General features: G+C 37.8%; 1 protein-coding gene across 2 annotated transcripts in view; it reads left to right on the top strand.

Annotated features, from left to right (window-relative positions):
- Positions 1–27,474, top strand: part of negr1 (neuronal growth regulator 1) — a 162,908-nt gene that overhangs the window by 15,431 nt on the left and 120,003 nt on the right. For both annotated transcript variants that reach the window (XM_020924841.2, XM_055164863.1), the window contains exon 2: positions 26,346–26,584. In XM_020924841.2, coding sequence (XP_020780500.1) covers positions 26,346–26,584 — 239 coding nt within the window. The remainder of the gene's footprint in view (positions 1–26,345; positions 26,585–27,474) is intronic.

The following is a 27,474-nucleotide window of genomic DNA, read 5'->3' as shown; positions in this document are numbered from 1 at the left end:
AATAGACATCTCCCGGACCATATGCTAGGCGAGTCCAGTAATTACCCACGCTTGCATTACTGAATATTGTGGATTCAGTCCTGATGCGAATGCGCCGCACTGTTTAGCAAACTGTTTCAAAGGACATGGGCCCTTCTGTTTATACCCCCCTCCCTGATCTAAACGGATTAATAATCCTGAGGTTGTCAGTTCAAACGCAGAGGGCCAGAGGAGAGCGCTGATGTGTCCTTGAGCCAGGTACTTAATCTAAATTGTGTCACTTAATATCCATCTTCATAAACGCTCTGTACACATATCATAGGTTATGTAAGTCGCCCTCCGTGGAGTCAGGAGAAACAAATAACACTAGCCCTAGATAGCACCTTGGCCCCATAACACTGCCTGGGAATATCAAGTGGCTGTTGTGTCGGAATTGCTATTGCTTCGTCATTGTTTGGAGGCACTGTCATAATCTGTTCCGCCTTTCGCAAGTTGATAAAATAGCTTGTACCAAAGAGATACTCAAAAGTTCTCATCCACGGAAATGGCCTTGTAATATAAACTTTAATGAGGCAAAAAGGCACAGTAAACAAGAGCATGGTGCGATAATAGATGTTGAGGAGAGTGCTTGAATAGTTCACATAGTTTTTCTGAATGGTTGGACTCGGACCACACATACCGGGAAGGAAGTTTGCAGGTTTTTGCCCAATTAGTGCTGAAAAGTGTAGCGGTGTGAGAGTGCGTCAGCGGGGGAAGTGTGCACCGGAGGAGGCGTGTCATCAATCATCACTCCGGCTCCCAGGCTTCTCTTCCAAACCATCCCCTTTTTCTGGCACAAGAAAGAAGGGGAGGGAGAATGGGAGAGAGAAGACTGACAGTGGCTAGGCAATTTCACAAATGACATAAGCATGACGGCATGGGAGTTTTCAACAAATGAGTGAATTATAACACTTATTTGGGAGCGGTTTTGCTACGGTTCAAAAGTGCACGTAAGTAGAACAATGGACAAAATATGAAATGGATGTATGAAGACAAAGCAAGTGTGTATGTGGAAAGACTCTATCCAATCTATCAGAAAGAAAACGTCAATTGGTATTTCAATTCAAAGCAAGAACCTTTCATTTGTCCCTTCAGCGTTTCAGCACTATATAGCTATATTGTCATCTATTTATTCAATTGTAGGGAGTAGCTTGCTTAGTAATTTCTATGAATATATGTTGCTCCTCTCCTCCTAGGTTGTTCATTTTAACATACAATACCCGTCTCCACCCACGGTAATACATACTCTAATATTGGGTACTTTGCTAAGACCTTTGTAGGCTTAAGGGTCTCTGAATAAAATTGAGAATTGATTTTTTAGCAGCTAGTTTTGAAAGCAGAGGAGTCCGGAGTGTTTGCATTATAAATTAGGTTGGGTCTGTTTGTAAGCAGAGAGGCACACATTCAGGTTTTTCAGTTCCAACACTGATAGCAATTCTTTGACTTTAGGCATCTTCCGATACATGATATTAACCAATACCTGTGTAGGGATGGAGAGTGGTTCTAAGCTCCTTAAACACAGTTAACTTATTGCACAAGAGATACAATAGTGTTATTTCACTGTTAGTTATACTTCAAATAAACTACTGAACAGCTTCATATGAATAAAGTTCAAACATCCCAGAAATCAGCCTGTAAATAGTCTTATTGCATTCAAATAAAGGTCCAACTAGGATTTCTGCATAAGCGATATCACAGAACTGATACCCGATTAGGGCTGGGTATCATTAAGAAGTTGCAGATACGATCATATCTGTATCTCGATATGGTTCAATAAAAAAATAATGTCTAAATCATGGCTGTGACACTTAAAGTCTTTATTAAACCATGTCTTGTGCAAAGTACATATGAAACACCCATTTTAATCATCAAAACAGTGAAAATGTCAAAAATGTTGCATATGCATAAACAAGTTTCCTTCCACTAAACATGCAACTCTAGCACTATAACAAACTAACTGAGTAAAATATACTAAAAAATAGTCTTGGTGATATATCGATACAGCAGCCCATGATATCAATACCGTATCATCACATTAAATGATATATCGATATTTCAATATTTTTGCACACCCCTATACCCGATCCAGCAAATTTTCCTGGATCAGCACCAATACTCAATGCCAGTATCGGTATCAGTGCATCCCTATTTGTAAGGTGCTTTTTAATTGGTGGACTGAGACATTATGTCAACATCCAGTGTGATGGTTGGTCAGTGCATGCAGAGTTCAAGTATGACTAGACTGTAATGATGGCCTGTATTGAAGAGCTGTCCAATTACAGATTAAATTAGCAGGCACATTTGTTTGACAAGGAAAGCTGGATATTAATGCTAATACATTTACAGGGTGCTAATAGCTAAGTGTTCCCACCTGTGTTCACATCACAGCTGCTATGAAACTATTATCCACAATGACCTCCTGCCTAGCCCATGTTTACACTGCACCCCTGTCTCTTGCATCAGTCCTATGTGTAACCAACTGTTCCTCTCCGTGGAAACTGTGACACATTGTGCGACTCCGGCTCAGGCATTTATAACGCTTCCAAAAATGGCTTCTTGCTTGGCTCAACGCGGAGGGTATAATGATAATGACAATTCATCATCATAGAAAATTCCTCTTTTATGAGTGAGTCTTTTCACCATTTTGTCACAGCCTCAACAGTGTCAGCCGCCGCTAATGAAAGCTTAAAAAATCTTCCCAGTGCATTATCTTATTGAGGCGTTTTATCATTTTACAAACTTATGAACGCTCTATACCAGAATTAGAATTATGAGCACATCTTGGCACACTTCTTTTGTTCATTTTACATCCAACCACTTTATAGTAGAAATGGCCGTGTGGAAAATACTTTAAGATAATCTCTCCTTGGGGATGTGCAACGTAATATAATATGGCATATAATAGATGCTGTCCTCACAAGGGGGAAACGGAACAAGAGAAAATTTACCCAGATCATTTTGTACAATTGAAATCCTCACAACACGACATGGCTTGTGGCTTACCAACTGTCGCCTACACACACACACAACCGTCTGTGTTAGCCAAAATTAGGCCTTTGTCCCTAGATTATGGCGATATTTCATCACTCAAATTATTATCTCCATGTCAGTGTCCATATGGCTTTTGTAATGACTGCAGCGTTCATGTTGGCAGGGGCATAAAATGTTATTGCGCCAGTGGAGCTATCTCTTTATGAGCACAAAGCAAACAATTTCAGCATGCCATATCAGATTTGTAGTACTTTTAAGGTCATGGAAGAACTAAACTTAATAGCAACATGTACTCTGCATGCACTACCCGCCTGTTGGGAGATGCATGCCGGGTTAGACGAAAAAAGAAGTCCGTGGGAGAGTGGAGCGAGCATCCACGAGTAATAACATCTACTTTTAAGCAGTAGTCATGAAAGACAGTGCTGACCTACATGCTGTAAGCGGGATCCTTGCTTTTGTCTTGTTAGCGCGGACTGCTACTGGAAAGAGGTCCTCTCTGTCAGGGGGTGATGTGTCTAAGCCGCACACACTATCTTTGCAAAGCCTTAGGAAAAAATAAAATAAAAGGTAAGCTAACACAGCAAGAGGATATCCAGCTCAGGTATACACACATTTGGATTATATTGATTGTGCTGTGCTGTGTTGTGTATTTGTGTGTTCCTTACAGTGGGAGCGGTTGACAGACAGCCCTATCTCCCCCAAGCGCTGTGGAAGGCCATACATCATTAATCCTTGACAAAAATGAACATCCGGGCTGGTATCTTTCAAGGGCTAGACTCGGAGGCATTCCCCCCATTGTGAAGTGCGTATATAGGTGAGAGTGCCTTGCTAACTTGGCGCTGCTGACCCGCGTCTTTGGTACAGCGCCACATGATGGATGACATGGTTATCAGAAACTCAGGATGAGAATGTCCTATCTCGCTGTCAAGGTCAATGGTTGTCGGGCTTATAACAAAATGGCAACCCGGTGAACTTACTGGAACATATAGCCTGGGTTTCAATCTGTCATCCATCATATCCGAACATTTAATGCAGAGAGACTTCTGCTGCAAAATTACAAATGGTGGCATAGCTTTTATACTTTGTCAAGTGAAAGTTTCTAAAGTAGATCTTTGGAGACATGCCACTATTCATGGGTTTCAAGCTATGACACAAGACTAAAAATAAAATTTTATAAACCTGTAAAATAGATTACAGGTTTATATTATGCCATTTCATGACATGACAAGGTGTAACAGAACATTTTGAGCTTTGGAGATGTAGACGGTACTGATAATAATGGATTACTCAAGAATGTGCGAATGAAACAAAACACAATTCCGGGTATCTTTTTGATAAAGCAACTATAATAAAGCAATTATAATGTGTCTTAAATCTCTCAAGTAATTTTCTCTAATATTGAACCTCTAATGCTCAATGCTTAATCTCAATAGAAATTAAAGCCTCTTGCAGCGATGATGGCCCTTGCCTCGGCATGCACATTCCCCCCTCGCCTTGCGCTCCTGCTGGCCAACCGTGGAAATTATCCATGTCCATAATAAAAAGCTTTGCTCGTAGTCATGCTTTTTGCTCATAGTCATGCGTAGAATTTAAACCCCAAATTTGGTACAAATCCCAAAAATATTGATGTTTCCTGTCCATGGTAGGGGGCGCTATAGTATACACCTTTCATATGCTTTATAGGATCCAGGCAGAGATCATGCATTAGTGAATTTGAACACACTCGGACGAAGTATGTGTGTGTAAGAATTTTTTTATTTCTATTTTTTTTTTTTTTTTTGCAGTATTTGGGCCCTTGTTGGCCAACCGTAAAAAATGCCCCATGTCTGTAATATTATTTCTTTTGCTTGTAGTCGTTAAGGCCGGGATCATGCAATTGTGATTTGAATTTGAGCTCACTAGCCTAATGCCCGTGGGTGTGAGAAGTCATTAAAGAAACAGGAAATTAAGTTGTTTTTTGCCCGCATGCTACAGGCAAAGCATAAGGAGTATCCCAAAAAAAATTATCATTTTTGTGAACCTGGATGTCTAGATTTGACACGCCAAATCTAGATGTGACACGCCAAACCCTTGCCAGTTACTCTGTTACTGACTCGGGCCAATAAATAAAAAAACATTAGCCATATGTATTTATAATATTGATACATATTGTACATACAGAGAGCACACATGTTTATAACATAGATGAATGAAGATGATCTTAAATGCTGTCCTAATTCTAACATATGGATAATGATTTTTTTCATTTTTAGTGTCTGATGTTAAATTGATATTACTAATATAGAATTATGGTATGATATGTTTTGAATAGTTGATTTCTAATATGCAAATCGTTCCATACTTAGAATATTTTATATAATTTTTATTTATAATTTGACCTGGAGACTCTGTCCCATACCAAAAGGGAGCGGTCAGGAGCCACATGAGACCCATCTGGTGTCTCCCAACATCCAGGAGCCCTTAAACCCAGAGGACAGAAGTCCGGTCCAGGTACTTCCACTCCTGGTCCAGATACTTCCATTCCTGAAGGAAAGCGCACTGGTCAGGGTGTTCCATAAAGAGTTGCAGCAAGCAAGGGCCAAACTTGTAGATCAGGTCCAAATAAGATGTAGAGTTGAAAAAACTCAATGATTCTTTCCAGAAGAAAAACAAGCAACAGACCTAAATGAATGCATACAAGGAAATCCGATACCTGTATAACAGGTCAGTGAGAGAAAAAGTCCAGCTCAAACAAGAGCTATCCAGCACCAGTAAAGCCCTGGAGAAGATGAAGGAACAACTCAAAGCACAAGACAATATAATCTCTGAGATGAGAAACACAAACAGGTCAGATCTAGAGGCCTACAGAGACTCTCAAACCACTGGTTTTGGAATTGATGGAGATACAACCCACAAAGACAATGAGAAACTGTCCAGGGAGGTGCAGGAGCTGTCTTCTGAACTCTTCTCAGCGTGAGAGGAGCTGCACTTCCTGAAGTTTCATTGTGACAGTGAAAGTGCATAGCAATCCACCCTCCAAAAAGGACTGGAGGAGCACAGGAGGGCGCCCAGGCACTACCAGCGCTAAAGCACCTCCAAACCTCCTCCTTTACCCTTTGCATTGTGAAAAAATAAAACAAAAAATGTTTTAACATTATGTTGTTCTCTTAAATGTCTGTGGTAGCTATTCATGTTTATTGTTTCAGATGTCAAAACCTGAATTCACATGCCAGCCACAGCTGCAGTTGCTTTTATTTTCAATGGTTCATTTGCACCACTGACCATCACTTCATTTAATATGTAAATGTGTAGGTTGCTATCTATGTCTTCGAATTAGAAAAAGAAATACAACACCATAATGCCTGAGCTAGTATTTAAGATGAATGCAAAGTCAGTACATTCTTAGCCAGCAGTCAAATAAATGTCTGTACAATAACCCCCTCCAGATTAACGACTAGTGATGTAAAATATCCACCATGCATGACTCTTCTAATTGATTTTAGTGCATCAAATATCACTATATGAAAAACCATCACAGTCAAATTAAGGAATTTAGGATGCGAAATAGAACACTACAGGATTACAAGAATGGGATTATTTGGCTCTATCAGCTCAGTGTTGAATAGAGTTTATTCATTCAGTATAATGCAGTGTGCTGTCTGTGTGGTGTCTTCTAAAAGAAAGGCCCTGGTGTGTGCTTGAGTGCATTTGTGTGTGTGCTAGTTGATTTGGTTACCGCTTGATTACAACTAATTCTGAGCTGGAAATTGGCCTCTTCCATTAGTCCGTGGGGAGCTGATAACAGATTGCTGGCGCTGACACTAGGCTTAAAGGTGCACTGTGTAACTTTTCTGTTTGTATCCAGGGAGATATTTACTGTTTTTCCTTGAAAGTTCTACAGTATGGAAATAAACTTGATGATCACAATGGAGACAGGTTAATGGTCAGATCTATGGAGAAGCAAGCCACATGGAAATGATTCATGTTTTTATGGTATTTTTGACCTATGAAACACCTGTTATTAAACAAATGCAAGGGAGATATGTTTAATGCCATATTGTGGAACATTCCAGGCAAAGAAATAACACAGTGCATCTTTAAATTGTCTTTTTTTTTGGCTGGACAGCAAAATGTACTTCATCTTCTACATGTCAAAATGTACTGTGAGATATGTTTCATCAAATAAAAATATGGCCTTACAAATCACTGTAAAATAAAGCATAGCTGAGCCCACACACACTCACATGCACTATGCTAGAAAGAGTTACAGTGTAAAAACAGCATCCTGCATTTCTCTATGGGATTTGCGGGCCAGACTCATATTTTTCTAAACACTAATTTGCTAACCTGCTGATTGCAATTTCAGTTGATTGCCTTCCAGAGGAGCGCTGTAGCTACTTTGAATGTAATTGGCCAGAGAGATCACTGCCCATAATTCAACTGTTTCAACTGGTGACTTAACAGGTGTGTTTGCTATAGCAGCCAATTCTGCTTTGTAAACAGCTCATCCTGTTGTGAACAAGTTATCTTTGCTTTTTTTGTATTGCACATTGTTTTGTATTTAGCTGTATTTATTAACATCAATAAGATTTTTTTAATCTATGTCATAGTATTGTTTTCCCATCATGAATGCACCTGGAGTTGTATTTAGTTTCATTCAAACATGTTTAACACACAAACTCTGCATATTTTGGCTGCATTCTTCCCTCAAACAGGAAGCACTTTGTTCCACCTTGTGATGTCATGTGTACAGGAAGTGGTCCACTGTGCTTTAAACTCCATACACCTTCACAAGAATCATTTGGATGATTTCAGTCCTCTACTGAACTAAAGGTAAAAGAAGCTGTTAACTTGAAAACTACTGCTTCGTGACATCACAAGGTGAGTCAGTGAGTAGTTTGGAGGATTTGTTGATTGGCCCAAGAACTGAATCCACAATCTTGTTGGTAGACAACTTTGGTTTTATATATAGCTGAAAACATAAACGATAATATTGTTGGCTGACACAGTAATCCTAAAAGCAGGATAACTCCAATAAACTCTTTTCTAAAAGCACAATATCCTCAGAAACATGAGCTAGTAATAAATAAGTGGCACAGTTATTTCTTCTGCCATCTACTGCTCAGACCTTACTGTACTACACAAAATATATTAACAAAAGTAATGGTACACATGATAAAAAATAGTGTCCCATCTATCATTTGTTGAATGATAAGTGGATATAGTAATTGTTGTGACAGGCCTGTTCACCGATTCTTTTTGATATACTGATTTACTACTGTGAATATATTTCACTGTAGTAAAGAAAATCTTAGTGGAAAAAGTATTTATTCAGAAATAGCAGATTATGAAGGCTGGAGAGAGCGATGTCCATATAAATGGACATGGGCATACTTCCGGCTACAGTCTGTGGCTATGTCAAAGGTCTGTGTTTTCTTGCTGCCTCTATTTTGGATTTCACATGTTAATATTTAGTGCACAGTACATAGAGTCAAAGTATGTACTATGTAGGATTCATAGGACTGATCCTATTGTAACCAAACCCCGTGGACAACTAAAGCACAAAGCTAGAGCACTGTTACACTATACTAAGTAGTGTTTAAAAATAGATTCCATTAAGCCCTCCTGTTTCCACGGTGTTGATATGATTTGCTTCCTGGTGTACAGGACGAGAGCTGGTTCTATGTCCATACAAATATCCTTTACACTCACATGTTACAAAATCAAGCAGTACCTCTCTATTTTAAATTCGCATTGCAACCAGATGTTGTTGCCCCATGATTAATAGTGTGCTGTGGTGAGATATTTTTTGCCATTTAGGATGCGAGTATAGTGTACATAAATTATGGAGTAAACATTGCCTGAATCTTAAGTTGTCCGAGGCTGCATTAGGAACAGGAAGGCGCTCTCTCCTATCAAATAGAAAGCATGTCAATGGAAAAACCCATTATGTTTGCCTTTAGGCGCGGTCCTATTTAACACTTCTCTTTTAATGGGGTTATTCGCTAAACCTCGCGGCCAACTTGAGCTAATTGCGTGTTTCATAAACTGATAAGGAAAGCGCACAGGTTACAGGCTGCCGCCTTTATATCTTATTTAGATTTGCACACTTCTATAAGCATGCAATTTAGGAGCTTAGCAGACTTTCTTATCAGACACTTGACTCCTAACTAAAATTATGGGCTAAGAAGAATGGCCTTCTCGTATATTCTGCAACTTCAAGTCAAGTTGACAATCAGGAAGGCAAAAGTGTCAAGTTATATTATTTGATGCACTGTTTGTCGTTCAGTAATGAATTACTGCAGTTCTGCATCGTACACTGTTTTGTTTCCCTTGCCATTGGCTTATTTTAATATGTGCAGTGCCAGTAATGACCAAGCTAGTAGTCCATAACAATACCGAGAAAGGGATGAGTGGTGTTCTCTCTGTATTCTCTGATTATCGTGGTTGTGGTGAAGCTAAATTCCTGCATGCCGGGGCAATTTGTGAAAACCTAATGAACCTGTTGTCTTGCATACATCTCCACATAATGCAGCCTTACTCCACAAGAAGCAGCCACAAATGCAGTAGTTAATAGGGCTTAGATAACGGCATCATAATGTTAATATGTTTTCCATATTTGGAGTGGTGCCATCGCCTTAGCAAATGTGTCTGAGACCTAATGCAATTGATTAGGTAAGCCAGGAGAGACATTTCCTTTTTTGAATTTACTGTTTGTTTTTCATTGTGCGAAAATGATGCAGTAACACCTGATTGCACAATACAGAAAATGTACTGATTTGGTGTTAGTGCTTGATACTTTTTGTCAGTAGAGTGTGTCAAACTTGTCAGTTAAAAAAAAGTTTCTCATTTGGCCTGACAGTACACCAATTTATTTCTTGCTAATTAAGCTTAAGAAGGTAATAGTGTGTCAGGGAAAGCTGTTAAATGACAATTGTTGGGTAAAATCCGTGTCCGTGTGCATAACACAATTGCTTTTTTTTACTTGTATTGTGATTCTTTTTTTTTCTCTGCAGTGGAACTACTTCTGCATCTGTCAGTCACGTCAAGTATTTTAATTGCTTTTTCAACGTTGTTGCTTCCTACAGATGGCTGTTAATATGTATGTGTAATTAGTTTTTTTTCTTCTTCATTTTTGGCTGTTAATTTTAGATGAGACTATGATGAGATCAACTTCTTTTTTAAAACCCACCATGGTGCAAATAATATACTGATTACTTTGCTTGGTTAATTTCATAGCAACTTCTTAAGTAATATTTAGAATCCTTAAGTTTGTCTTATTGGATTGGACTATATTCTATCAACCATTGCTCCCCATAAATACATGACCTGTCTGTAATGGCCCCCATCCTCTAGCACGACCATAATGAATGATATAATATGCATCTTATTTGTCTATGATGTATGTTGTCTGTTTTCATGCATCAGCCTTTTCTTCTGCGAAATCCGTGGCACTGTGAAGAAAGGCACCTTGTTTAAACTGGTGCTGTGCCCCCTGTTGGCTGCCATCAGGAACTAATGCTGACTCCTTTCCGGCGTGTGCCTCCATGTCCTCAACTCAACTCGTCCCATCTCTCCCGGGGAAATAAATTGATATCTTTAATTGCCTTAATAGCATTTTTACTCCTGCTGATGTCTCTCAATGAAGACCTCGGTGTCATTAAGACAATCTCAAAATGGACTATTTGCTCTATCAACAAAATTACTCGCTCAAATCAGTGTTATGAATCAGAGACCCTGTTCGGAGGAGGCACCCTAAGCTGGGCCTAATCCTTGCCAAATGGACCGGCGATTAGCTTAACTAAGGACTTTTCGGTCCCTGCCAATACACGGGCTCTGCATTTTAAACAGAGGAGCATTCATTGGATTTGTGCATTAATCAAGCCTCTGCCGCCATCCCCTCACAATGCCATGCATCCACACACACAAGAAGATGACGTTGATGGTTTTATCTGGCTGTTGATGTAATTAATCTGTGGAACTCTTGGCCTGTCACGATTATAACAGTTGAAGAGCCAGATATTATATAAGAAAATATAGACGATAAACAATAATACAGAATACAAAAATCCTAAAGCAGGATTTCCCACCATAACAACTATATCTGGACGGTATTGTTAATCATGCACTGTGTAACTTTTCAGTTGGTGGTCCATCACCTTCTTGTTTCTGTGTCTTTTCTCTTTTTCAAATGTTCCACAATATGACATTAAACAGCTCTACCTTAGATATATATATATATATATATATATATATATATATATATATATATATATATATATTCACTTACAGGTGGGTTTATAGCTCAGATATACAAAGAAAAACATTCTGACCTATAACTGACCTGTTTTGGTCTGCATGATGACAGAAAGGTTTCTATTTCAAACAAAGCAATAACAATTCCATGGAAAAAAAAAGAAGGTGGCAGACCCTTTGTTACACAAATCACATTTAATGAACATGAAACACATAATACAGAAAAAAACAACAAAACGTTCCTCACTAGTACAAAGAAAATCTCTGTAGTATCATTGTTCCCTCTGTCATGCATTGATCGATAAGTTAATATTGTAATTATGGTGACAAGGCTATTGGACTCTTAATTGCTTTATATACAAACGATTCTGCATATGCGTTTTGCTTGAGTCGAGATGTTAACCTCCCTTGCACATGTTGGTGCTATAAATTCTTTTACAGAGGATCTAAGAGCTAAGACACGCACTTTATAGCTCCTGTGATTCACAATGAGTCGCACAGCAAAAGCATCAGTACTAAAGAAAGCTCAAATAGGGTGGGTAAAATATGAGCGCCCACAGGCTCCTCTTTTCTGCTCAATGTATTTATTCCAATATTTGCAGATGAGTGAAACCAGTTAAGTGCTGTGGCAATTGCTTATTTCCCTTTGTCAGGATGATGAATGTGGGCGCACCTATCGGACTGTGCAGGGGTTCCAGTGTCCTTTGACAATGAAGGATCGTCCATTTGTGCCGTGGACAGAGCACATCAAAAAGGCTGGATAAAGCCCCGCAGGAAAGCAATAACAAACACTGCCTTGTTACTGTCACTGTTTATGATATAGGGGTTTTAACGCCTGGCAATTTCCAAGCCTTATACCCAAGACCAAAGCTACATTTGTATAGAATTTGTGTTTTGTTGGCTTCTTCGTAGGAGGTGAAAGCATTTCTACTGAAGATGTTTTGCTCCTTTCTGACAACGTATCTAGGAGAATTTGTGGATAACAATTCTGCATAAATATAAACAGAAACAAATAGTTGAGCCGTGCAACGTGTACAAATACATGGACTGTGGAATGTACTAGTCACTATGACTTTGGGATTTATGCTTTGTGAGAATTGTTGCTGGGGTAGGAATTAGAGCAGTAAGAAGGCTTTGCCCTTGAAGTGGGGCAGAGTGGGATGGTTTTAGTTAGGTGGTATTTCTAATATTATGTTGCATTGTTTTTATGGTTGGAGGATATCACACATATCTATTTTGATGGTCCAGCATTAGTCTTGCTGCTGTGGCTCATAATCAGTATTTGCAGATTACCCTCATGTTTCTTTGAAAACAGAATGTATTCATTTGGTATATTTAATCTTGAGTTTTTTAGGAAAGGAACAGCTGACTCAATGAGGGCAAACTTTGAATCACACATGGACACATGACCGGGGCAGCTAGAAAAAAAAAAAAGACTATATAATGTAAATAAATGCTATTCAAATATTCAGTATGTAACTGATGCAAATAGCTGGGAAAGCCCTCACCAATATGGATATGAGAACCAATGCAAATCCCTTATGTATTTGTATTTGGTCCACCTAAAGCAACTATTAAAATTTCATTTTCCTATCTGTATATAACTCCTATCCTCTGCTTTAAAAAGAAATGAACTTGGCCCTTTTTAAAAACTGCTTCCGTTCTGAGCCCTTTCTAACAGATAATGACAGTCACAAACAGGATCTTCGACTATTTTTGAAGTTTTAAAGCCATAACAAGTGTCAACTACCAGGCACGCCGCGTAACCCCCTTCAGAAGCGCTCATTTGCTGTGACATTTAAAAGCGGCAAGCATGGCCCCTTCTTGTCATCTCAAGTGTCCTCTCCCCGTCTAGACACTGCGCAAACATCCGTGTTTTGGGTTGCTCTGATGAGGCTACTCTGTTCTAAACTGTACGCTGGTCTGGAAGTGTTGGCTATGGGAGAGGATGTGAGTGGCTGTTCCCCACACACTGAGTGACTCCACTTTCATGGTCCTTGCTGGAGCTCAGCCAAGCCTGACCTGTCACTGAGGCGGTTAACTGGGCCGCTTAACTGTTTGGCAGGGGAATACACACAGGGTACACTTACTGATGAGAGGAATCAGGGCCTCTGTGCACTTCAAAGCACAAGCCCAAATAAGAAAGTACACCTGCATCCGCTGTTTGTAGAATGGAAAATAACTTGGAATTATTCTTTACTGACTTGAATAATTGCTTTTTATTTGAGTCAAATTGAATACACATTATTATGTGTTCTTTTTTTCAGCACTAGATGAGCTTGTGCATTGCCAATATTTTTATAATTGCCTGATTTGCCATATGCTCATTTGGTGATGCAGAAGTGGGTCTGTGGTTATATTGTATCAGGTATCAGAAGTCAGAAGTTTGGTTTATGGACTTTGTAAAGATGGATCCTAGGGCTGGACAAAAAATTTATTAATCATATTTGAAGTTCAAATAGATTTTTTGGAAGAAAATTGTTTCTTTATTTTACCAACATTTTCAGATTGGAAATCGCAATCAAGATGCAAGAAAGGCCTCTCAGTGCTATCACAGAGAGCAAAGTTTAGCACAGGGCCATGCACCGCTGACTGCTTTGAAATCAGTGATGTCCATTTAAATGCTGGGGCTTAATGCAATAGTTTGTTTTACTGAATACAATCTTTATCAGTTTTGACCTTTTCAGTTTTTGAGAAAAAAGAAACTATTTTATTTTCAGGGCATATCCCCTGCCCCTTGATCTAGGTACATTTTCACTTCGAGAACAGTATTACATGGATAAATGCTCCAAAAGGTATGTTTTGCATCAATTATAGCGTGATCACCACTACAGCCCTTAGTTTTTTTCCCAAAACTCCAGCTCCCAGATTCAGTGCACTGACATTGAGCTCACTTGTCATTCAGAAGTGATGGGACTCTCCTTAGCTGTCATAATGGATTGAGGACTACAATATGTCTCAGCACTGCTGCAGTGTCTGAAGTCGTAAACACAACTAGAAGAGAAAGAGAGGGGGAGCTGGGAGTGGGGAAGGTTTGACAGCGTGTGTGGGGATTAGCAGAACCTGGGCCCAGATGGCGGTGGGAGGCTGACGTCCCCACAGCGCTGCAGAGGGTAGTCCCTGCCAGCTCAAGAAACAATCAGACATGTACGCCTGGCAAATAGGCTACCTCCAAACGGACGGCTAAGATTTGGGAAAACAGATGCAAATAAATGCTCGGAAATGTCACCAGAAAAGATCCCTAAAATTCAACATGGCCCCTGTGGAGTGAAGCTTTTCACACCATTCTCACAGAAATTTGAGGTACAGCAATGTTACTAATATTTTGGACTTACACAAGAGTGAAAAAGATAACTGCATATTGCCTCATGGAGTACTTTTTGATCTTGGTGAACAGTAGCATTTTGTTAGAGAAATAATAAAATGAAAGTATCAGGTAGAAAGAATATTCAGGATGGTAGACAGCGACTGCAGTAAAGGTTGTTATTTTCAGCTTCAGTTTGATGTGATTTTGAAAATAATCTAATTTAGTTGAGGACATCTTTATAGCTGCTATCATAATACTAAAATTTCAAACTCGATTTGGATACCAGGAACAGGCATGATACTTGATACCAACTTTTGTAATGATAATAAATAAAGATCAAATTGTAAAAGATTGTGATTTTGAACAAAAATAATAATACTCTTATCATTATATGGTTTCAAACTTGGGCTGATAAACAACGATCATTCAAGAAAGGGACAACTTTATTTTTATACTTTATGTGAGGATTTAGACTCTTTTAATCTGGGAATTAATCTGGGATTTTTTTTTTTTTTTTGGCAACCCAAATAGCTGCATTGTTTTTTATTCATAAAGTATCATTATCTTTTTGAAGTCTGAATTAAACTCCTACTTATTTTTTAGCACAATGGGAAGGGCATAAAAAATTGAAGGCTTCCAGGGTGGAGGAAATATTGCAGCACCCAGAACTGCAGAGTCGCCGTCTAGGGGTTGTCAGCCTCCCACTGTGAGCCCCAGTTTGATCTGGGCTTCTGAAATGTGCCGCAGATCTGTATTGTCCCCTATTCTCCTGCTGTGGCTTGACACATGTCCTCAATGAAACAAGTCTGAAAAGCTATAAACTTCTTTCATCATGTCCATGTACTTTCCTTTTCTACTGCTTGCTTGGTATACACAGAATTGAGCTTCAGTACACTGAAGAATACATGAATTAGATGATGTTGTATTTTCAGATGAAGGCCAGAGGAGATTAACAGTTTTTCAAATAAATATTCAAATTCTGTTTGGATATTTATTTCCACAAATGTTGAATATTATTATTTTTCGTCGGTGGAGGTCAGCATACTTGCATTCAACAAAACATTTTTTTTGTGTGTTGTATTGTAATTGTAATAATGACACCAGCTTTTTGAGATATTATGGAAAAAATTATCAGATGTTGAACTTCCTGTCAGTTTTTGTTTCATGAAGATAGGCCCTGCAATTATAGAGACATTTAACCCTAAACTAGAGGACAGTACATCTTAATTTTGCCAGTTTCCCCTGCCCTTCACTTCAGTATTAATTAATTATTTAGCCATTTTAGAATGATATTTCTACATACTATTCATTGCAAATGGAAATGACAATGATAAATGTTCTTGGTCATTCAAAAGTGCTTGGTAATGCTTCACAGGATAATCTCTTATGCTGTTCTTTAATTGAAAGATTACCAGAGTTTGTTTACTGTTATCAAGTCATTTTCTGACTTTGTTGTGTGTCGCTATTAATTAAAATGTTATCCCCTGAAACGTACTTCCTTATAAAGTATGTTAGCTTGGATTTATTTGCATTTGAGCACAGCGGTAATTAAAAGCAGTCTTGGCAAAGCCCTGAACACCAGCAATGTCTTGTTTTGAATGCTTAATAAATTGGTTAAAATTCCAGCACTGAAGTGGATTGACTTGAAGGGACCTGTTTTCATTGGACACAGTATCAGGATGTATTCTGTCTATACTGGGTTTCAGATGGCATCACAACATTTTATGGCCCAATATAATTTAATACAGATGGGTGTAAAATTACTGTTCAAGTTCAGATTTTTGTTATATAGCATGGTCTTGGGTCTAATGAACAATAGAAATGATCAGGTTCCATTTGTGAATTTGCCTTTCTGATATTTTATGGCAAAGTACAATGTAAAAAAATGATCCCGCCCCCAACTGGAAGTATGACATCATCACATTCTAGTATCTGAAATTCACCAGTTCTACATAGACCCGAGAATCACTGATCCTTCATGTGTCTCTTCAATACTGTAGGAATGCCCTTACATTGGAGAGACTTTAGCGACAGTCCTTTTGGCACCAGCAGTTGATGCAATAAACAAGAATTATATTATTGATAATTGAACACTAATTGGATCTGTTTCCTACTCCCACAGTGGCTTTGACCTTCACTACGCTCACTCCATCACCATGCACAATGTCACCTCCCCGAACTTATTTTGTACTCACCGAGAGCCTTGAGCTGCCAAAGGCTTGCTGTGCTTGCTATTTAATATGTGATTCTATTTGACAAGGGTAAGTTTTGTTTTATAACCCAATTTTCTATCCTCATGTGACGCCTGGTGTGTCATGGTTAATAGATTTTGCAATTATTATGATGCAAAAATAAACATTTTTAGTCACTTTGAAGGTCATGGTAAAACAAAATACACTTGTTGCCAAATTGTGGTTCTGTTGAGTTCTCGGCAGATGTTCATTTCCTCTAAGTTTGAGGAGTTCACTGATTTCATTTCATTTTCAAACCCAAGAGCTTCAAACCTATTTAGGTGACACAGCATTGTTGCCAGACCAGTAAAATCAGTTGAAAAGTTTGTTCTTGCCTCATTAAACCTGACTTTTCGTCTCTTTCACATATCCTTATTTTGAAAATCCTGTTAATTTTCCCCATTAAGCCAAATTTATTCCATCAATGTCAATGTTTGTAAGAAAAATCAATAATGTGAATTAATCCTGAGATTACGCTGTTGTAGAGCTGTGAACGATTTTCTGTACAGAAATTAGTTCTTGTTGAGGTGCTGTCAATGAGCAGAAATAAACAGCTTGTAAAACTTATGTGTCTGTGTGGTGTAAACAAGGAGAAATGGAGTCTGATACTCGGCCTTTGTTTGTTGATGCTGCGTGAAAGATGACCTCTTCGTGCCACTCTGAGTGGCTTTCTTTTGCATGACTGCGAAAATGTGGAAAAGAAGAGAATGAGACAACGATACCAAAGAATAGGCGCTTAGGTCAGGGTTACCACTTGATCATGTGATGACCTTTCAACAACCCTTGAGTGAAGAGTACGAGGAGGTACTATACAACGTTATGGGAGTCAGGACCCTTTCACAATAAAGCTGAAGGGTATTATATATAGTGTTGTCACAGCAGGACTTGAATAGCAGTAGTCATAGCAGAGCAGTAATAAAATGTAAGTGCTTCTTATATCAGCCCATCTGTTTGAATCAGTCCATTTAAATGTATACATCATTGTAAAATGCTTTCACGTATTGCAGCATGATTAGTTTGTTCAGTATGTGGCCTTAATATTTGAAGTTTGAATGAAAATCATTCAATTGAAAGCTTCTCAAGTGTGAGCGCTACTGAAGTTCAGAAAAATGTGCATTGTCATTATACCAGTAATGTAGATGAATGGATATACTTTATTGATCCTGAAGGAAATTCAAGATAATAGAATATATGCTTTTTAGTATTTTGTGTTTGCTTTTTGAAGGAAAATCATCTTAAGGGTGCACTATGGAACTTTTCTGGGTGAGGCTGTGACACTGGTTTGTTGCCATGGAGATGTTGATTGTTTTACCAGGAATTTTCAGCAGTATGGCATTAAGCTGATATATCCAGTCTTGGGAAGGTAAATGTATTCCCTTACAAATTACAGATTACACACCTCAAAATGTAGTTTGTAACGTAATCCATTAAGTTACTTAAAGTGAGTAACGTAATCGGAATACTTTGGATTACTTGCTATTGTCACGCTTTTTAAAACTACATGAATGTACCAACCACATCCTGAAAATTCCTGTTTATTGTCTTCAAATTGTCTGTTGAGCCCAAGTCTCCATGAAAAGACTTTTGTTTTGAGGATCTGAACATAAGATGTTTTGATTTATCTGCTAAAAGAAAATAAAAAGCCCAGTCTTGAGACTTAAACATATTAAAAATATTATTGATAGAGAAATTATTTTTAGTTTCTGGTTTTAGTCCTGGTTTAGTCTTGGTTTAGTCCTGGTTTAGTCCTGGTTTAGTCCTGGTTTAGCCCAAAATGTGAAAACAGGAAAATATCGCCGCGTAATCCATTTATTTTAACAAAGTAACTGTAATCCAATTACCACTCACTGAAACAGTAACTGTAACTGAATACAGCTACTCATAATTTGTACTCTGATTATGTAATACCGGTACATGTAATCTGTTACTCCCCAACACTGGATATATCTTGCATTTATTCAGATGCAGATATTCTGAATGCCCATAAAATCTGAATCCTCACTGTGAATTGGATCACCTCTCCACAGATCTGACCTGTAATTTGGCCTGGTGATGTATCATGCTTGTCTCCACAGCTACAGAACACAGAACATTCGAACTGGATCCTCCACCAAAAAAGTTACACAGTGCACCTTTAATTTCAGTTCCAGTTTCCAAACATATAATTCTAACTGCTGATTCTGAGATGAGGATGTGTCTCCAGTACATTGTGGATCACTTAACTCTGCTACCTGCTTGTGTGTTAAACTTGTGGCTGTGTTTCTAACAGTAGGTGTGAGGTTCACTGTTGGCTCTGGGTGGATTATAGCTGGAGGGCTTCAGATGTGTCCCACCGGCCGCAGTCAACAGGATTATTTTAGGGATTAAAAGCAGGCTGCTCTGTACCTGAGTTCTGCTGCACTCATTCTCTCCCTGCCCCAAAACCCAACACACTCCTCTTCAAATATAGACCACGGCTTTATTATTCCTGTGCAGATTATACAGTCCATCTCAAGCACTCAAACCTCTTATCTTTCAACTCTTCAATGGTTTAGCTGAGATTTGGATTAAAAGTACTTTTTTCATTTTGCTTACTCCATGCAGTATATTCTTGATGGTGAATATATTGTATTGTACGGTGATCAGTCACAATTATATTCATAGAGAAATGGCCATGGGTGAACACCTGGCCCACACGGGGGGATTTTGTACTTATAAATATTATATTGAGTCAGTACTCATAGTGTGCACATTTATTTAGTTATTTTTTGGCTATATGATAAGATTTACGACATAGAAGGTTGCATTAATAATATCTCTGACTATTTACAGATGCAAACTCAGTTCTCAGTAAGTGTTTTACAATATTGTAGATTTAGAATATTTTTGTGGTTTAAATCTGCTCTTGAGTGTCAGTGATATACATGAGTTTCAGTATTATCATTTATCGTCTATATTTACTTCAGCAATATATCACACATCAAAAAGTGTGTTATCGTGACAGGCCTATTTGTACTCTTATGGTAATCTGTAGCATTTCATTGAAAACATAAACTGCACTTTGTTCTACGCACAATCCTGCTATTGAACCTGGGTCATTCTTGCTGTGAGCCAGTACTTCTGTTTCTCACTATTGCCATGCTTCTGTACAGTCGTGTTGTGAGCTTGTATCACATTCAATCATAGAAACCCTCCCAATATTTAGTCTATTGTGGTCTATTCAGACTATTTAGATGAGTCATCAAACAACTGCTGCTTAGTCAGCTCTTGAAAGTGTCCAGATGGATGTTGAGGCACGCTTTCTTCCCTTTTATTTTAGCTGTTCTCACTCTGAAGTAGACCTGTCACGCTTATTACTATATCGACCATATATTGTTGGGACAATATATTCTGTGGCTCAGAATTTATTGTGTGTACGTTTTCTTTGTAAAAGTGGGAGATTTTGAGTCCTTTTGTTGTAATATGATATGATTTGTAGCTATATTTGATCTGAGAGTTGAACATCTATGGAACATCTATGCATTACTATTGATTAATTATACTGGGATTATTGTTATTATGTCAGTGATTTAAAGTTGTTTCAGTATTATTGTTTATCACAGTTCTAGTATTCCTCTGTAGCAGTATATTGTGCTTCAAAATTTGATATTGTGACAGGCCTACTCTAAAGGTGCACAACAGAAATTTCCAGGGTACAAAAAGTGAACTGAAATTAAACATATTTTTACATTGAAAAACTTGAGCTCACTGTGATTCATCAAACTGCAGGCTTTGTCCAGGGCAGAAAGTCGATGGGAGAGTTGTCAAAAGCATTGATTTAGGTGCGCAGCTTGGTATGCCAGCTCTGATTTTCTATAAAACACAAAATGTGACGGAAACATCTGTGGTATGGTCCTGATCACACCATTCCTCTGTCTCATACATGATGATGGCTCTGCTATTACACACTCTCATTATGCTCTTCAAAACTCTCTCTTCTCTCATCCAGTGGGTTAAGTGTGCACTGTTAGCAGCCACACAAAGGCACTGTCTTTTAGCAGATGTTCTAGTACAATGATCAGTTATTTTCAGACTAAGACTAGTTTAACAAGAGCTGGAATGGCTAATATCCCACCAGTTTATTGGAGTTTTTAAATACTTTTTATGAAGTGGAATTTGGAGTGTTGTGTTGGTCTACTGAGAATTTTAGATACTGGTAAAGTGAACATATTCAGACATACTACCTTGGGTTGACAGGATAATAGTGTATAATTCAGTAGAACATGGGGGCAGTTTTGGACATTTTTAATTCAATTTGATTTATTTTGAGGGGCAAGGGGGTGACAAGGTATTCCATGGGGGAGCTTGCAGAACATGGTATTTATACTTTTTAAAGGGCCGACCGGTATATTACTGTACACGATTTTCTGATCTATGTTACAGTGTTGTTTCATCATCACAAACATACCTAGTGTTGTGTTTTATTTCATTCACACATAACAGTTCTCTCAAATGAAAAAGCACTCTGTTCCAATTTATGATGTCATAAGGTTATAAAGGAAGTGCTCCACTGTGTTTTTAAACTCCATACACCTTCACTAGAATCATTTGGATGATTCCCTGAAACTTGTCTACTGAACTAAACGCAAAAAGTGGCTATTAACTTGAAAAGTACTTGTACATGACAACATCGTGGAAAAGAGCATTTTGAGCTTTGGAGATGTAGACTGTCTAATAATAAATGGTTACTCAAATCTGCGTGAATGAAAAAAAAACACAACTTTGGGTATGTTTTTGAGGAGGTAACATTTTTATATGGAAAAAAAGCTCACAAGAGTAAATTTTGCATGATATAGGACCTTTAACAGTAGACCCCTCATACTTTTCCATGTTTACCCGACTGTAATAAACAAGTTTCAATGAAGTCAGCACTTTATAGTGATTTAAACCCATGTGGAACTCTTTGTTTTATTGTACCCTCATTTTGAACACTGTGGTTGTCATTTGAACACTGGCACTGCCCCTGATGGAACATAACTTTATATTAGTCTCTAACAAATATCCGCTGTGGATTCTTCTAGTGGTCCAAAGTCTGGGTAAATGACTTTGGTGTAAAGATGTTAGCAAACTTGTGTCTTAACTTTGAAATTGTGACCTATTTTTTTCCAGCTTTGCCCTGATCTTGACACAGACAGTGAAATCAATGGATCAGCTATTTTGATGTTATTGTGTTATACGAGGGGAAGGCTCAGAGCAGTTGATTCATGGATATGTGGATAATAGATCGTGCAATTTGAAATACATCAACGTCCTATTACATAACACTCTCTGAACTCAAAAATACTGTTAACTTCTCAGAAAATGTTGTAGATTTGTGACTTTAGTGTCAGAAAGACCACTTGTTAATACTAGCCATTAAACCAATATTTTATTTGAAACATATTCATTGTTATTTCTTCTGTACAGCCATGTTGTAAGCTTGTATCACATTCAATCATAGCAACCCTCAATATTTAGTCTATTGTGGTCTTTTTAATTTAGTTTTTTTTTTTTTTTTTCTATTTAGATGAGTCATCAACAACTGCTGCTTTAGTCATCTCCAGTATCCAGATGGATGTTGAGACACACTTTTTTCCCTTTTATTTGAGCTGTTTGTGCTCTGAAGTAGGCCTGTCACCATAATATATTCATTATTTTTACATTTTATAATTTTAGATACATAATTGCAGTTGTTGGCATTTAGCAATTTCAAATAAACTCTTTAAAATAAGACCTAAACATAGACTGTAAGTAGACTAAGTGTTCGGCTCCAGTCAAATAAAGCTCACAGAGGCTGTAAGTTATTGGATTGGCTCTGATATTCGATACCAGCATCTGTATTGCACTGGGATCACCCCTAGAAGCGCTCACTTCCTATTGAGAATGCAGCGACTTGCAGGTTAGCTGTGCCCATACAGTTTATATACCTGAGATAATGTTTAGGCTTTGTCCCTGGTCACCTATCATGGTAAATGTATTCATTATTGGCTATTGTAGACCTCCTACGGCTGGTCTGATGCAGAGGGGCTGTTGGAGCTTTTGTGTTGGCATCAGGCAGCAGAGTCCTAGTGGGTTGTGAGAGAAACAACCTTGATGAAATCCCAGCCCACCTACAGAGTTAAGAGATTAATGCTGCTTTGACTAAAGCACTGGACAAGGGCACGCAGTGACCAAGGTGATGGCTTCATTTACTTTTATAATATTCATGCCAAAAGTGTGTGCAGTTGTTACACAGGTTTGAGATTGTTAAAATGTGGAACTAGCAGTAACTCAGTTGGTTAGCAGAGTCTCCATTGACCTTTATGCTCCATGGAAATGAGAAAGGATTTGAGTTAAGTGACTATTGGGATTTGGCAACACACTCGTTTAGTTAAGGGTAATACAATTTGGAAAGTAAAATCTCTGCTAGGGCTTGCACTATACAAAATTTTTGTTTTATATATCTTTTTACAATTTTTCATCATCATTGACACCATGATGAAAAATTGCTGAACTCTTTAATTCACTCAATTCATTCATTCTAATCTATTACCAGTCATGAAGTATGTGACCAGTTTTGTGAAATCACACTTTCTGAATGATAAAGTAAAGTTAATGGGACATAAACAGACAAACATATAAATGTTCTGATCACTATAGAGATGTTGTTCTATTTTCTCTTTGCTAACTTTTTCCAGATCTATCCACTGTAAAAGTTTTAACTTATGTGTTATATGGAGAGAAGAAGCTGTGGTCAGCATTGCCAAAATTAGGAGTCCCACGAACTTACCAAGGATACAAATGGTAAACAAGAAAACAAGTGGTACTGCAGCTGTGCCTAGAAAGAGTATACCTTTTTATAGTCTGCTTTTGTCATGAGTAAAATGTTCTGTGTACAACCTACTTTCATAATGGGGATCACCTTGGAGAATCCCAGCTGTACAACCTTCCTTTAACACTTAAAAGTGCTGTACCTGAGTTTACTTCATGTCTTAAAAACATGTGAAACAGAACTAGCTCATTTTACAGTTTGCAGGAGTCCTGATTTATTCCTCATTTACCTTATGCATTTCTAGTGCTGTAATTCACTGTGAGTAGTTTATGAGCGCATTTCACAACTTCTAGAGATCAGAGCAGGACGTTAGCATGCTAACAGGCACTTTCTGATTATGGTATAATAAAATGTTTTACTATTAGATGCAGACAAGCCCAAGAAATACATGGAAAAAACATGAGAACGGGAACAGGGCCTTTAGTTGTATGAAGCCTAACATGTATAAAAGTTAAATTAAATACACAGTCAAATGAACATGTGTTGTGCAATGTTAATTCTTGATCTTTTTGTTTAAAGATGTCTAATAATAGTGTTTCACAGGTTGTTGAAGTTAGCCAAACTTCATTATTATTATTATTATTATTTTTATTTTTTTTTTAATGACAAAATACTTGTTGTGTGAAACTGTGATGGGTGGGTAAATATTGGATTTATTTTGTAAATATAACCAAGCAAATGTGAGAGCAGTCATCAAATGAAAATCCATTCTTGTAGCTTTGACAAGTTAACTATCACTGGCATAATAATAATAATCATTGGCATAATTATCAGACTGTAATTAGATATTAGAATGTCCACTGTAAATAATAACATATATTGTCTATTAAAAAAGGCTAAGACTTCAGTTTTTAGATCTCTATAAATGTGGCATGAATTGCATGGAATTCTTGTATTAGTTTATTAGTTCATATTTCAGTCTCTCAAATGTAAATTGTTTGTGATGTGCACTCTCAACAAAATCCTACTTTTTAAACATTTATTGCAAATCTAATCACAATCCTTAAACAGTGCAGCTCTACTACAAACTGTAAAAGCTCTTTGAACTGCTCTGGGCGTCCGCAGTAAACAGAGCCTCCGGGGCTCAGCTCAGGTGGGCAGTGGGCTGAGTTAAAGGCCGGTCGTACAGATTCCCCTCCCTGTTTTTCCCATTCATTTCCATTGTGTGCTTCAGGACCATTGTCCTTGGCGAGCTTGCGCTGACGGGCACTTTCTTGGCAAACAGGGGAAGGAGCTTTGTGGCTAGTGCCAGACTGATTTCCTCGGTGGCTTCAGTACTGATGCTGGCAGTTTGCGCTCCATGTTGACAACAGCTAAAGAGCCAAACTTGATTGCTTCTTTTCCCACTCATTATTACAGCGTTTGTCACAGTTTATGATGTGATTTCCTTAGCACAATTACAACTGGAGAATAAAGAATACAGCAAGGGTTTGGACTGTTGGAGCCAGTGCTGGTAATTTTCTAGTTGCATATGTTTCCGGAAGAAGTATCAGAGAAGAAGGACGCCCACGCAGCGACAAAAGCAGCTTATTTTCTCATATTGCAATATTAAAATCACAGACACATTGCAGGCAGAGAAAAAAAAAAAACTTGTGATCTTACGTGTAAATATTTTATATATTGTTCAGCAAGATGGTAGAAATAATTAGCAGACTGGTGATCCAAATACTTTCCTTTGTTTTTGCTTATTTTAGTGCAGTGAGTCTGGAACTTATCGTTTAGAGTTTGAGTTAACAAGGACAGAAGTAATTCAATCTGAAAATACCAAATAAAACAGTTTGGTACCACTTTACAATAACTACACCCTAATTAGCAGAAATAAAGCATAAACAAAAATATGAAATGACAAATATGAAAAAAATGATCCAGGCTTAGTAATTAGTGGTTTAGTGTTAGAAGTTACGGTATTACTGATGTAGTAACTGATTCATTATTAATAAACTTGAACTAGACTAAACTGAATTAATTTTTTGTTCATGTTTTATTATCCAAGATATGTTCATATAAAACGTGAAAACATCTTAAGACACACTTTTATTCTCTGGCTTTTAACATCAGGTGACTGATGTGGCCCTCTGTGTCTTTTATTTATTTTTATTTTATTTATTTTATTTATTTTATTTCATGTTTTCCTATTTTATGAGTTTTGCTTTTATTTTGCTTTACTGGTTTTAGTGTTTTAGGATTGGCATTTATACCCTCCCTTGTTGTTTTTGTTTTTTTATTGCTATCTTTATCTGCGTAGCACTTTGGAAACTGTTTTGTTTATAAAATGTGCTATATAAATGAACTGGATTTGGATTTAGATGTTTATTATGGCAATTGAAAATGTAGTTTTTCTAAAATTATTATCTAATAAAGTTTGAGTAATGAGATTAATTCATCACCTGCTTGTTTCTGTGGAGATGTTAGTGCTCTGTGTGGAATGTTCCACAGTATGACATTAAACAGCTCTACCTTACATTGATTCAATTACAGGTGTTTTTATAGCTCAAAATCACCTAGAGAAACAGGTAATCTGACTGTGAGCAGGGTTGCCTCTCCACAGATCTGACCTATAAATTAGTCTGTTTTTTGTCTCCATGCATATAGAAAGGTTTAATGCCATACTATAAAACAGATAAAGCAATAACTCCACAGAGATAAAAGCTCTAGCAGAAAAGATACACAATGCACCTTTAATTTTGGATCTTCTCCTGACCTGCTGCACCAGATAAGACAATTTTTTGACTGTAAATCCCTCTCTGTATTTTAGGTGCTACCTGTTAGATGGGATCTCTAAAGGAGCCTGGCTGAACCGGTCCAGCATCATATTCGCAGGAAGTGATAAGTGGTCAGTGGATCCTCGAGTGTCCATCGTGTCCAGTCCGGGTGACAAGCACGAGTACAGCCTGCAGATACAGAAGGTGGATGTAGCTGACGATGGACAGTACACATGCTCCGTTCAGAGTGAGCGCAACCCACGGCCAAAGATCCTCAACCTCATCGTCAAAGGTAAGAGCAAAGGGGGGGCTGTGTGTGTGTGTGTGTGTCTCTGGTCTATCCTGTGTCTTAATTGATGAAAAATTGTTTTAATCAACTAATATTTTTATTTAGATTATAGAGATTTATATAGGACAACAGCAGAAAGGAGAAGTTAGTGAGTGAGCGAGTTCTCTGAAAATTTTGTATTTTTTGGTATTCATAAGAAAAACGTCAGATTTAATCTGTCTTTATAAATACATTGTTTACTCCTACATTTTCTGCATAAATAGTCCCGTAAGTGCAGTTTGGATCAGATACATAGAAATATTTAATAGTTTTGAGTGCTTTTGCCACTAATCAATCTGCATGTCTTTGATAGATCAATAATTTCTTTTGTTAACTGCAGCCCTAAAAAATACTTCTGTTCTCAGATGAGGGTCCTTCAAACTGTTTTTACTGAAAGATGCACTATGTAACTTTCTGGTGGTAGGTCTTCCATGTGCAAATCTCCAAAGAGATGTTATTGCTTTGCCTGAAATTTTCCACCAGTATGGAATTAAACACCTCTATTGAGCATTTATTTCCCCACTAAATGTTTGATTGCAATAAAAATAGACAAGCATACATGCTGTGTGAGAACTCGCTTCTCCATAGATCTCACCTATAACTTGACCCTTTGGCTTCAGGTGACCATGGAGATAGGTCAGTTTAATGCCATGCTGTGGAACATTCCAGACAAAGTCATCACTTCTTTATGGATAAAAGCAGATAGTGTACCACTTGAAAAGTATCTAATCAGTATCAAAACTAATACATATCGAAATAGTGTTCTTTGTCCTTAGTTTGTTTGCATTTTCATTTTGCCATTGTTCTTTACCTGCACCTCAATTGTGTTGTTTTAAAACTATTTTGCAAGTGCA

The sequence above is a fragment of the Boleophthalmus pectinirostris genome, unplaced genomic scaffold (assembly GCF_026225935.1).
Source record: "Boleophthalmus pectinirostris isolate CB_2022bp ecotype Guang Dong unplaced genomic scaffold, ASM2622593v1 HiC_scaffold_7, whole genome shotgun sequence".
In the NCBI taxonomy this organism is placed as follows: Eukaryota; Metazoa; Chordata; class Actinopteri; order Gobiiformes; family Gobiidae; genus Boleophthalmus; species Boleophthalmus pectinirostris.
Note: the sequence above shows the minus strand (reverse complement) of the source record. Positions and strands in the feature narration are given on the sequence as shown.